The 11,982-nt window shown below is 72.6% G+C and overlaps 1 protein-coding gene across 11 annotated transcripts; it reads left to right on the forward strand.

Moving 5' to 3' along the window:
• Positions 1–2,627: 2,627 nt before the first annotated feature.
• On the forward strand, positions 2,628–10,623 carry CELF3 (CUGBP Elav-like family member 3). Of its 11 annotated transcripts, none has more exons than XM_086628295.1 (12): positions 2,628–2,772; positions 3,890–3,972; positions 5,632–5,680; positions 6,003–6,131; positions 6,502–6,581; positions 7,037–7,180; positions 7,751–7,889; positions 8,215–8,364; positions 8,433–8,498; positions 9,072–9,211; positions 9,578–9,737; positions 10,496–10,623. In XM_086628295.1, exons 1-12 carry the CDS (start codon positions 2,628–2,630, stop codon positions 10,621–10,623), a joined length of 1,413 nt encoding a protein of 470 aa, XP_086484421.1. The 11 variants fall into 11 exon arrangements, with proteins under 11 accessions (XP_086484421.1, XP_086484422.1, XP_086484423.1 ...); XM_086628296.1 differs by having other exon boundaries at positions 9,584–9,737; XM_086628297.1 differs by having other exon boundaries at positions 9,072–9,170; positions 9,594–9,737.
• The last annotated feature ends 1,359 nt before the right edge of the window (positions 10,624–11,982 follow it).

An 11,982-nucleotide genomic window follows, 5' to 3' on the forward strand; every position in this document is an offset into this window, starting at 1 on the left:
GTACTGGTGCGACGTGACGGTGAGCGGCCCGCGCTCCCCCCCCGCGGTCCCGGACCCCCCCCCACCCCGTGCCCCCGGTGCCCTCTGCGCCCCCCACCCCTCACCGCGGGGTTCTGGCACCCACAGTCCTGCCCACAGCGCCAAGCCGGCGGTGCCCATTCCCCACCACGGGGCGTGAGGAGCAGAAATACTTTATATTTTTTTGACCCCCCCCAAACTCCCCCATCCCCACGATGAGCGCGTCCCCCTCCCGCCCCCCCCCCCGCCCCTCTTTGTCCTTCCCGGCCCCCCCGGGAGCTGAGCCGCTCCGAAACCGCCTCCCGCGGCTCCGGATCCGCGTCAGCCCGGTGGATGCTCCCACTTCATTCGTGGCACCGGATTCCCGCAGCGAGTGGGGAAGGGAAGGGGTGGGGGCCCCCTGTCCCCCCCCTGCCCCCCCTGCCTCCCCCCCCAAGCTCATATCCCGCCAGGATTTGGGGCTGGAGCTGCCGCGGGCACAGAACCGGGGCGAGAAGCGAGAGCAGCCGCCAGCTGGAGCGCAGCGGCTGCTTCCCCCTCCTTTGGGGGCACAGAGGGGGGCACGAGGGGGGGTTCCCGGCTGTGCCCCCCCCTCCATCCTCTCTCCCGTGCCGCAGGTGAACGGGCTGGAGACCGTGCGGGTGCCCATGGACGTGGTGAAGTTCCTGCGGCCCAAGACCAAGCGCTACAAGCACTGGCTGGCACAGCAGCAGGCACAGCTGGCGGCGCGCAGGGAGGAGCTGCTCTGAGGGGGGGCGCGACCCCCCCGGACCCCCAGTTCCCCCCCCCCCCGGACCACAGTGTGGGCCCAGTGCTGCTTTGGTACTGGTGGGAATGGGGGTTCCCAGGAATGGACTCTGGGAGAGGGGGCTTTCTCCACAGCTGGTCTGTCGGTGCCGTTCCGGTGTGCCCCCCCCAGCTCACCGCTGGCACCGCTGTGCCCCACCGGCCCACCGCTGGCACCACTGCACCCAATAAAGGGCTCCTGGTGGTTTGGATCGTGGTGGGGGTCTGCTCCTGGTGGGGGGGACATGGGGGGGTGGGGGTCCAGCTCCCCGGGGACTCCCCTGACACCCCCCTACTGAAGCTGCCCCCCCCCCCCCCCAGTGGGCACCAGTGCCACCGCAGCGGCACAGGGCAGCGGGTCGGGGTCTCACTGCCTGGTGCTGGAGCGAGCCCCCCCCCGGCCCCCCCCAGCTCCTGGATCCGGCCTGGCAGCTCCAGCTGTGGGAAGGACACGGGGGGGTGAGGCCGGGACGCCCCCGCTGCAGGTACCCCCCGTGCCCCCCCCCGTGCCCCCCCTGCAGTGGACTCCAGGACATCAGCTGGGGCGGGGGGGGCCCTTCCCCTGGAAAACGGCTCGTTATTTCCTGTTAATTCAGGTGTTTTTGTGAAATTCCGCCGGGGGGGGGGACACACTGCGGCAGGAGGGGGCTGTGCCCCGGGGGGGGGCACCCCCCACCCCCGGACTGTGGCCCCACGCGAGACCCCCCGGTGCCCCCCCCCCACTGCAGGGTGTCGCCCAGAGCTGCACCCCGGGGGGGGGGTGTCACCGCGTCCCCCGTGGGTGCGTGTACCGGTGCGTCCCCCCCCGCGGCACCGGGGGACGCGGCGGCGGCTGCGGCGACGCCATCTTGGCGCTCCGCACCCCGGGAGCGGCGCGTCGCCACGGCAACGGCGGGGGGGGGGGGGGTCCGTGTGTGCGGGGGGTGTCCCGGGGAGGGGGGGCCGTGATGGGGGGGGTGGCGCGTGTCCCCGGTGCGCTCCGAGCGCGTGGGGCCGCCCCGCCCCGCCCCTCCCGCGCGCTCAGCACCGGGGACAGCGCCGGGCGCGCGGACGGACGCACGGACACGCGCGCGCGCGCTCCCACGCACCCCCCGACACCCCCCCCCGACACCCCCCCCCGCCCAGCCCCGGGCCGAGGCAGTGCCGGTACCCGGTGCCCGGTTTGCTGGTCGCCAGGTCCCGGCGTTGGTGCCGGTGCCCGGTGCCGGTACGCGGTCCCGGTGCCGCTCTGACATCAGCGCCGGGCGGGGCGGGGCGGGGCGGCCCCGACCGGGGAAGAAAAGCGGCGAGCGGGGTCGGGCCCGGCCGGAGCCGGTGCCGGGGCGCAGCGGGCGCGGGGCTCCGCCGCCGCCGGGGCCTCTCGGGGAGCGCGGCCGGTGCGGCCGCCATGGGCCGGGCCGGGCGCTGAGCCCCACCCGGTACCGGGGCCGGGGGCGGGGGGGCGCCGGGGCGGCGAGCGGGCGGTACCGGCGGGCCGGGCGCTGACGGCAGCCACCGGGCTCTGGGGGAGGTGGGCCGCCGCACCGGCTCCGTCGGGAAAACCGCCGGGACCTACCGGGAGCGCCGCCCCCCGGGCAGAGCTGCCCCCGCCCCGCCGCGCCCCGTCCCCGGAGCCGAGCCGAAGCCCCGGGGCCGCCTCGTCCTTTGTGTGCGGCGCGGCCGGGCCGGCACCGGGGGCACCGGGGCCACCGCGGCACCGGCAGCCGCCACCGGGAGCCGCTCCGGCAGCCGAACCCGGGCGGCGGCCGCCGCCACCGGTGATACCGGGAGCCGCAGCGAGCGCCGGGAGCGGCGCCGGGGCCCGGCCCCCCCCCGGCGGCCCCATGAAGGAGCCCGACGCCATCAAACTCTTCGTGGGGCAGATCCCGCGGCACCTGGAGGAGAAGGACCTGAAGCCAATTTTCGAGCAGTTCGGGAAAATCTACGAGCTCACCGTCATCAAGGACAAGTACACCGGCATGCACAAAGGTACCGGGCACCGGGCGCCGGCAGCGGCACCGGGCGGCAGCGCCGCGAACGGGGAACGGGCACCGGGAACGGCACCGCGAACGGGGAACCGGCAGCGGGAGTCGGGCGCAGCCCCGGGGGATGGGGAACGAGAGCTGGGCACAGCCCCCGGGCACCGGGAACAGCCCCCGGGCACCGGGAACAGCCCCCGGGCACCGGGAACAGCCCCCGGGCACCGGGAACAGCCCCTGGGTACCGGGAACAGCCTCGGGAATAGCCCCAGGCACCGGGAACAGCTCCCGAGCCCCGGGAATGGTCCCCAGGCCCAGGGAAGAGCCCCGGGCACAGCCCCAGGAACAGCCCCCGGTACCGGGCACGGTGTCCGTCCCCCCCCCCAGCCCCCCATACCGGGCACAGCCCCGGGCACCGCCGCAGCCCGACCCACGGCCACGGGCCCCGGGAGCGGCCCCGGGCACCGGGTACAGCCCGCGCGGTGTCCCGGGGGTGCCCGGGGTGCGGGTGGCGGCGGAGGCCCTGCGGGGGGGGGGAGCGGAGGTGCGGGGGGGGTGCGGGCGTCGCGCGGGCGCCGTGGGTGTTTGTGCGGGTGACGCCCGGGTGGGGGTGGCCGGGGGCGGCGGGGGCGGCGCGGGGGGGGGGATGTTTGCGGTGCGGGGTGACGGGGGGGGGCTGGGGGGGTGCGGTGGCAGCAAGGCAGGGACCCCCCCCCAATACCTGACCGCGACCCCTCGGGGATGTGTCCCGAGACGGGCCGAGGTGAGTGCAGGCCCGAGGCCGGGGTGATGGGCACACGGACAGCAGAACGGGGAGGCGGGTTTCAGGGCTGCTGGCCATGGGTGCCCGGGACCCCCTGGGCTGGAGGGAGCCCCCCCCCCCCCCCCCCCCCCCAGCTGAGCCTGCCCCGTGCCCGGGGACCTTGGGGACCCGTCCCCACCCCGGGCCTGGGGGCACAGAGCCGAGGGTCCCCGGTGGTGGCACTGCCCCGAAATGCGGGGTCTGGGTGCTATCAGGGGGGTCTGGGTGCCGTAGGGGCTCCGGGTGCTCTATGGGGCCGTGGATGCGGGGGCCATGGGGGGTCCCGCACCCCCTCACGCTGCCCCCACCCCATCTCTCCCCCCAGGATGCGCCTTCCTGACCTACTGTGCCCGCGAGTCGGCCCTGAAGGCGCAGAGTGCCCTCCACGAGCAGAAAACCCTCCCGGGGGTGAGTGGGGGGCACGAGGAACCCCCCGACCCCCCCCCGACACCCCCCCGACCCCGACATCCCCCCCAACACCCCGACCCCAGCACCCCACATCCCCCACCCTTGGGAGGACCCAGGTGCCTGGGACCCCACTTTTGGGGGGGGATGTGTGTACGGGGGGTTGGGGGGGTGATGGGGGGGGGGACACCCCACGAAGATCTGTCGGGGGGGGGGTTATAAATAGCAGCGGGCGCCGCGTCGCCTGGAGACGAAGGCCCTGGCGCTAACGAAGGCCCTGGCGCTAACGAAGCGTTGCCAGGCGAGCGGCGGGCACTGGGCAGCTGAGCTAACAAAGCCGGGGGGGGCAGGGGGGGGAACCCAGCGTCCGGGTGCCCCCCACCCCCTGTTGCAGCTGGGGTGCTGGTGGGGGAGGGGTCCCAGCCCCCCCCATCATGGTCGCTGGGGCCCCGGCTGGCCGAGGCCTCGTGGGGGGATGGTTTGGGGGTGCCAGGCATGGGGGGGTTTGGGGGGGCAGTCTGGGGGTCTCTGGGTGCGGGGGCAGGGGGGGTCGGTGCCCCCCCTCGGCCAGGCTGCGCGTGTCCAGCCGGCCCCCCCCAAGGGAGATTTGGCTTCGCCGGGATAATCCGGGGATTTGGGGGCTGTAAATCCCGGGGGGGATTTGCTTGGGGGGGGGGGCGGGGGGGGGATTAGAGGCGGCACCGCCCTGACAGCTGCCCCCCCCCCCCCCCCCCGCATCAGGATGGGGCCAGGACCCCCCTGCACCCCCCCAGCCCTCGGGGAGATGCTGGGGGGTCCCGGGGCAATTTGGGGTGTCGGGTGCCTGATGCCGCCCCCCCCCCTCGTGCCCCCCCGGCGCGGCCGGGACTGATCCTGGCCCCGGGGGGGATTAGGGGGGATTAGTGCCCCCCGGGGGGGCATTTTCAGCACCATCTGGGGCGGGGGGTGGTCGGGGCCACCTTCGCTTTCGGCGGGGGAAAGGGGCCGCCGGGGGTCAGCTGGGGCCGACCCCCCCCCCCCGCAGCCCCCCCGCACCCCCCCGCAACCCCCGGGATGGGGCACGGCGACCCCCCCGCGCCCGCCGCATCCCCCCCCCCCCAGTCCCGGCCCCATCGGGGGGGGAGGGGCGGGGTCACGGCAGGCCTGGGGGTCCCCCCTTCCCCCCCCCTCCCCAAATCTCCATCCCCCCTCGCCCCCCCCATCCCCGTCATTGTTTATAGCGAGCGCTGATGATGTCAGCGGCGTTGCCGGGCAACGGGGATGGGTAAATTGGGGCTGAGGAGGCGGTTGCCATGGAGCACGTCCTGCCGTTGCCATGGTTACCGGGCATCTGCGCCCTCCCCCCCCCCCCGGTCCCGGGGGGTTACGGGGCTGGGGGCGGGTTCGTCCCCCTCTTAATTAACGGGGGTGGGGGGGGGTGGGGTGGGCGCTCATTAGCGCATCGCTGGGCCCCCCCCCCCTCACCCCATGGCGGTGGCCGCGGCGCCCGTTGCCGGGTAACGGGATGCGGGGCCGGGGTTGCCATGGTGACAGGAGCATCTTTGGGGGGCGGGGGGGGCGGATCCGTGCACCGGGAGTGGGGGGGGAGCTGTGCCCGGCCGGACGCCCGGGTCCCTCCGGGGGGGGGGGGCTGTGTCCCCAACCCCCCCTCTGCCCCCCCAGATGAACCGGCCCATCCAGGTGAAACCGGCGGACAGTGAGAGCCGAGGAGGTACCAGCGCCCCCCCCCCAGGCCCCCCCCCCAGATCCCCGACCCCCCCCCCATCCCCACATTCATCCCACGGCGGGTGTCAGCCGGGCGTGGTGTCCCCATCGCAGGGGTCTGTCCCAGGGCCGGGGGTCCCTGTCCCCATCCCGGGGGTGTCCCCACCTCTGCCCCCTCCCCCAGTGTCCCCATCCCGGGGTTGGGGGGTGTGGGATGTGTCCCCCTTCCCGCTGGTCCCAGCCCATCCCGGTGTCCCCATCCGGTGTCCCCGGGGCGCGGGGGTCCCCCCCAGCGGAGGGGGGTCCCCCCAGCCCAGTGCCCCCCCCAGAGGACCGCAAGCTGTTCGTGGGGATGCTGAGTAAGCAGCAGGCGGACGAGGACGTGCGCAAGATGTTCGAGCCCTTCGGCACCATCGACGAGTGCACGGTGCTGCGCGGGCCCGACGGCACCAGCAAAGGTGGGGGGCGGGGGGCGGCGTGAGGGGATCCATGGGGCAGAGATGTGAACTGGGGGGCCGGGGGGGGTGTGAGGGGGGGGCAGAGATGTGAATTGGGGGGATATGGGGGGCAAAGAGGGCCCATGGGGGGGCCTGGAGAGGGTTCAAGGGGGGGATGTGATGGGGGGGGTTCATGGGGGGGTCCGCAGGGCATAGAGGGAGCTCAGGGCACCCCCACGGTGGCCGTTGTCCCTGTCCCCAGGTCGGGGGTCCTGGGTGCTGGGAGGAGGGGATGGAGGTGATGGCCTGGTCCCCATGGGGGGGTTGCCCTTGGTGGGGTGGTGGGTGCCCCCCGTCCCGGCGCCAGCGCTGACCCCCACCCCGTCCCCAGGCTGCGCCTTCGTCAAGTTCCAGAGCCACGCGGAGGCCCAGGCCGCCATCGCCGCCCTCCACGGGAGCCGCACCCTCCCGGTGAGAGCGACACCGCCGGGCATGCCCACCCCACCCCGGCACCACCTTCATCTTCATCATCCTCACCACCATCCCCATCATCCTCACCACTGTCTCCATCATCATCCTCACCACTCTCCCCACTACCATCATCCCCACCACCATCTTCATCACCACCTTCATCCCCATCATCCTCACCACTGTCCCCATCATCATCCTCACCACTCTCCCCACTACCATCATCCCCACCACCATCTTCATCACCACCTTCGTCCCCATCATCATCATCCCCACCACCATCCTCTCCACCATCACCCTCATCATCATCCCCACCACCATCATCACTTTCTCCACCATCCCCACCACCGCCGTCCCCACCCCGTGGCACCTGGGGGGTCCTGACAGCCCGGGGCGGGTGCCCACCTGGGGCGGGTGCCCACCCGGCGGGTGACGGCGCGGGGCCGTGTCCCTCGCAGGGAGCCTCCTCCAGCCTGGTGGTGAAGTTCGCGGACACGGAGAAGGAGCGGGGCCTGCGGCGGATGCAGCAGGTCGCCAGCCAGCTGGGCATGTTCAGCCCCATCGCCCTCCAGTTCGGCGCCTACAGCGCCTACACGCAGGCGGTAGGGTGGGCGCGGGGCTCTGGGGGGCAGGATGGGCATTGGGGGGGTGTTGGACCTCCTGTGGGCCAGGATGGGGGCATTGGGGTGGTGGGTGTCTGGAGACGGGCACTGGGAGATGATGAGCCCCCTTGACCATGGATGGGGCGTTGGGTGATGGACTCTGGGAGATGGTGGACACCGTGGTCCAGGGTGGGGTCATTGGGTGATGGGCACTGGGAGATGATGGACCCTGTGGTTCAGGATGGGGGCTCTGGGGTGACAGGTCATGGGAGGGTGATGGACCCCATGAGCCAGGACAGGGGCACTGGGTGATGGGCACCAGGAGATGATGGAGCCTGTGGTCCAGCACGGGGTCATTGGGTGATGGGCAGGAGGAGATGGTGGACCCCGTGGCTCTGGACAGGACACTGGGGTGACACACTGGGCGATGATGGGTCTCCATGATCTTGCGTGGGGATGCTGGGGTGATGGGTGTTGGGGTGGCGGCCGTGGGGCCGTGAGGGTCTCCTCCAGCGGGGTGGGGATCGCTGCCGCGGGAGGGGCCGCCGGTGCCAGCTGCTGTCCCCGCAGCTGATGCAGCAGCAGGCGGCCCTGGTGGCCGCCCACTCGGCCTACCTCAGCCCCATGGCCACCATGGCCGTCCAGATGCAGCACATGGGCACGGTCAACCCCAACGGGCTCATTGCCACCCCCCTGCCCCCCTCCTCAGGTAGGTGGCACATGGCACGGGGGGGGATGGATGTAGGGGCACTGGGGAGGGGGACATGGGGGACACCAGGGATGGGGGATGTGGGATATGGGGGACACCGGGGATGCCCTGGCATGTCCAGGGATTTCAGGCACGGTGGGTGGCACTGGGAGATGGGGCGCCCGGGGACGGGGCCGTGACAGCAGCGTTGGGGATGGGGTGTCAGGGTGGGGGGGCAGCGGGACCGGAGATGTGGGGACGTGGGGGCGGGAAAGGGCGAGGAGCGGAACGAGGGATGGGAGGTGGCAGCGGGGACCAGGGGGTGCCAACGTGGGTGTCCCTGCAGGAACCAGCACGCCGCCGGCCATGGCTGCCACGCCGGTGCCCGCCATCGCGGCCCCGCTCAGCGTCAATGGCTACAGCCCGGTGCCCGCCCAGCCCGCGGGACCCCCGGCCCCCGAGGCCGTCTACGCCGGCGGGGTCCCCCCCTTCCCAGGTGCCCCCCGCCCCCCCCTGCACCCCCTTGGCCACCCTGCCCCCCCCTAACGCCCCCTCTGCCCCCAGCCCAGAGCCCGGCCGCCCCCCCGGACCCCCTGCAGCAGGCCTACGCCGGCGTCCAGCACTACACCGGTTGGCACAAGGCGGGGGCGCGGAGGGGCTGGGGGGCGCGGGGGGCATCTGGTTGGCGCTGGGGGGCATCTGGGAGGCACTGGGGGGCATCTGGGAGGCACTGGGGGGCATTGCATGGCACTTGGGGGAGCTGGAGGGGTAGTGGGGGTACTGGGAGGCATTAGGGAGCATTACGGGGCATTACATGGCACTGGGTGGCATCTGGGGGGCACTAGAGAGGCATTGCAGGGCACTGGGCAGCACTGGGGTGAGTTGGGGGGGGCCGTTGGATGACACTGGAAGGTCCTGGGAGTCACTGGGGGTCATTGTGTGGCACTGGGGGGGGCATCCAGGAGGCACTGGGGGGCCTTGCGTGGTACTGGGAGCATCTGGGAGGGACTAGGGGGCACTGAGGACACACACACTGATGAACACTGGGGGGCCACTGGGATAGCAGTGGGGGACCGTTGCGTGGCACTGGGGGGACACTGGAGGCCAGGGTGGGCACTGGCAAGGGTCTGGGGGTGCTGGGGGTGGTGGTGGTGCCTGTGCCCCCCCCGGTGCCAGGCTGACCCCGTCCTCCCCCTCCCGCAGCCGCCTACCCGGCAGCCTACGGGCTGGTGAGCCCGGCCTTCGCCCCCCCGGGGCCCCTGCTCGCCCCCCCGCCGCCCCCCCAGCAGCAGCAGCGCGAAGGTGAGCGCACCCCGGGGACCCCCCAGGAGACCCCTCCCCAGGGGACCCCCCCACCAAAGACCCTCCCCAAGGGACCCCACCAGACACTCTCCTCCGGGGACCCCCCCCAAGAGACTCACCCCCCCCAGGGACCTCCCCGGGGGACCCCACCACCCAAGGGACCCCCCAAGGGACCCCCCCAGGGCGCTGGGCTTGGGGGTGCTGGGGGGGTGCCCCATGGGAGTGGTTGGGGTGCCCCCCCCAGTGGGTTTTGGGGGTGCCCCACCAGGGGCGGGGTTTGGGGGGCTGAGGGTGCCCCTGGGGATGCAGGGGCCGGCTGGGGTTTGGGGTGCCCGGGGGGTGTCAGGGTCCCCGCGGGCACACGGGGCTGGGATCGGGGGGCCGGTGCCCCCCCTGCCCGCTGTGACGCCGCTCCCTCCGCAGGCCCCGAGGGCTGTAACATCTTCATCTACCACCTGCCCCAGGAGTTCGCCGACACCGAGATCCTCCAGATGTTCCTGCCCTTCGGCAACGTCATCTCCGCCAAGGTCTTCGTGGACCGTGCCACCAACCAGAGCAAGTGCTTCGGTAGGGCCACCCCCGCCGGGGGGCACCGGGGATGGGGACACCTCCACCCAGGGCCACCTTGGTCAGGGCCAACCCAACCAAGGCTGCCACGGCCAGGGCATGGGGCCACCTTGGCCAGTGCCACCCCAACCAGGGCCACCATGACCAGGGCACAGGGACACCATGACTGGGGCATGGGGCCACCTTGGCCAGTGCCACCCCAACCAGGGCCACCATGACCAGGGCACAGGGACACCATGACTGGGGCATGGGGCCACCTTGGCCAGTGCCACCCCAACCAGGGCCACCATGACCAGGGCACAGGGACACCATGACTGGGGCATGGGGCCACCTTGGCCAGTGCCACCCCAACCAGGGCCACCATGACCAGGGCACAGGGACACCATGACTGGGGCATGGGGCCACCTTGGCCAGTGCCACCCCAACCAGGGCCACCATGACCAGGGCACAGGGACACCATGACTGGGGCATGGGGCCACCTTGGCCAGTGCCACCCCAACCAGGGCCACCATGACCAGGGCACAGGGACACCATGACTGGGGCATGGGGCCACCTTGGCCAGTGCCACCCCAACCAGGGCCACCATGACCAGGGCACAGGGACACCATGACTGGGGCATGGGGCCACCTTGGCCAGGGCCACCACGGCTGGGGCACAGGGACACCACTCTGGGTGCTGCAGGGGCCACCTTGCCCCATGGCAGAGGCAGGGGAGGGTGGTGGGTGCCCCCGTCCCCACCGTGCCCGCCGTCCCCGCAGGCTTCGTGAGCTTTGACAACCCGGCCAGCGCGCAGGCGGCCATCCAGGCCATGAACGGCTTCCAGATCGGCATGAAGCGCCTCAAGGTGCAGCTCAAGAGGCCCAAAGATGCCAACCGGCCGTACTGAGCCCGGTGAGCCCCCCCGGACCCCCCCCGGGACACCATCCCCCCACTGGGCACCCCTCAGCTGGGAGCCCCCCCCCACTAATCTTTGCTTAATGCCCCCCTGTCCCCCCACCAGGTCCGGAGGCTCTGGAGCAGCACCCTTGGGTGCCCCCCCATTGCAGAGCAGCCCCTGCCCCCCCAGCAGTGCCCGCAGGGCACTCAGTCCTGCTGGGGGGGGGGGACACAGACCCCCACACGCTCAGGAAGGATGGACCCCCCCCTCCAGGACCGATCCGGACCCCCCCCGGTCCATCCCAGTCCAGGCAGGGCTGGGGGGGCCCTGGGTTCCAGCACCCCTGCGCCCAGTGTTGGGGTCCAATCTGCCCTGGGGGGGCACCCACTCCCCCAAGACCCCCAGCTCCCCGCAGGGCCCTGAACCCCCCCCCGGGGGACCCTGCTTGGGGCTTTTTTCTCACCAAACAGGACCAAAACCAGCTCCAAGCCGGGGATGGGGGGGTCCCACTGGGGGTGGGGGTACACGCCCACAGTTGGGGGCATCGTCCCTGGCACCGCCACCCCTCCCAGGTCCCCTGGGTGGCCGTGCCCGGGCGCAGCGGGACCCCTCCCCGACACACACTGCCACCCCGCTTTGCCTCCCCCACCCCAACCTGCCTCAGTTTCCCCCCCATCGCCCGTGGGCACCGGCAGCTGCACCGGCACTGGGGGGGGGGGCTGCACCCCCATGGCACCGCCATAGCCAGGGCACATCGGGCGCTGCAGCTGTCATGGGGATGGGCCCGGTGCTGCGCGTGGCCGCACCGACGCGCCGGGTGCCGGACAGACACGGAGCGGCCGAAGCCACAAACCAGCCAAATCTGGGAAATGGGCACAAGCGGCACCGGGCGCCGCAGGGACCCGCAGCGGGGATGGACTCGATGCCACCGGCTCTGCCCGGACCCACCGCGGCCAAACCCGGGGTGCACCGGGCACCCGCCAGCCAAAAGGGCCCCGCGCCCGGCCCCAAACCCCCCCCCCGAGCCGGGATGGTGCCCCTGGCATCTCCCGCCCCACGTTTACACCCGCCGCTCCCCGCTGTAAATAAGGGGGTTTGGGGGGGGGGCGGGGGGCGGGGGCCGGGTCTCTCTCTCTCTCTCCCCCCATTTTGGGGGGTTTGGTACCTGCTGAGTTGATTTAGGGGGTGGGGGGTGGGGGGCGCGGGGCCGTTAGCGTGGGGGGGGGGACGCAGACCCCCGGGAGTCGACGTCTGCGGCTGAAACGCCGCCGCTTAACTTATTTGCTATTTATTGCGGTTTCTTTGGATAATTTAATTTTTTTCTCTCTTTTTTTTTCTCTATATTTTTTTCTGTCTAAATAAAATAAG

The sequence above is a fragment of the Tauraco erythrolophus genome, chromosome 30 (assembly GCF_009769465.1).
Source record: "Tauraco erythrolophus isolate bTauEry1 chromosome 30, bTauEry1.pri, whole genome shotgun sequence".
Classification (NCBI taxonomy): Eukaryota; Metazoa; Chordata; class Aves; order Musophagiformes; family Musophagidae; genus Tauraco; species Tauraco erythrolophus.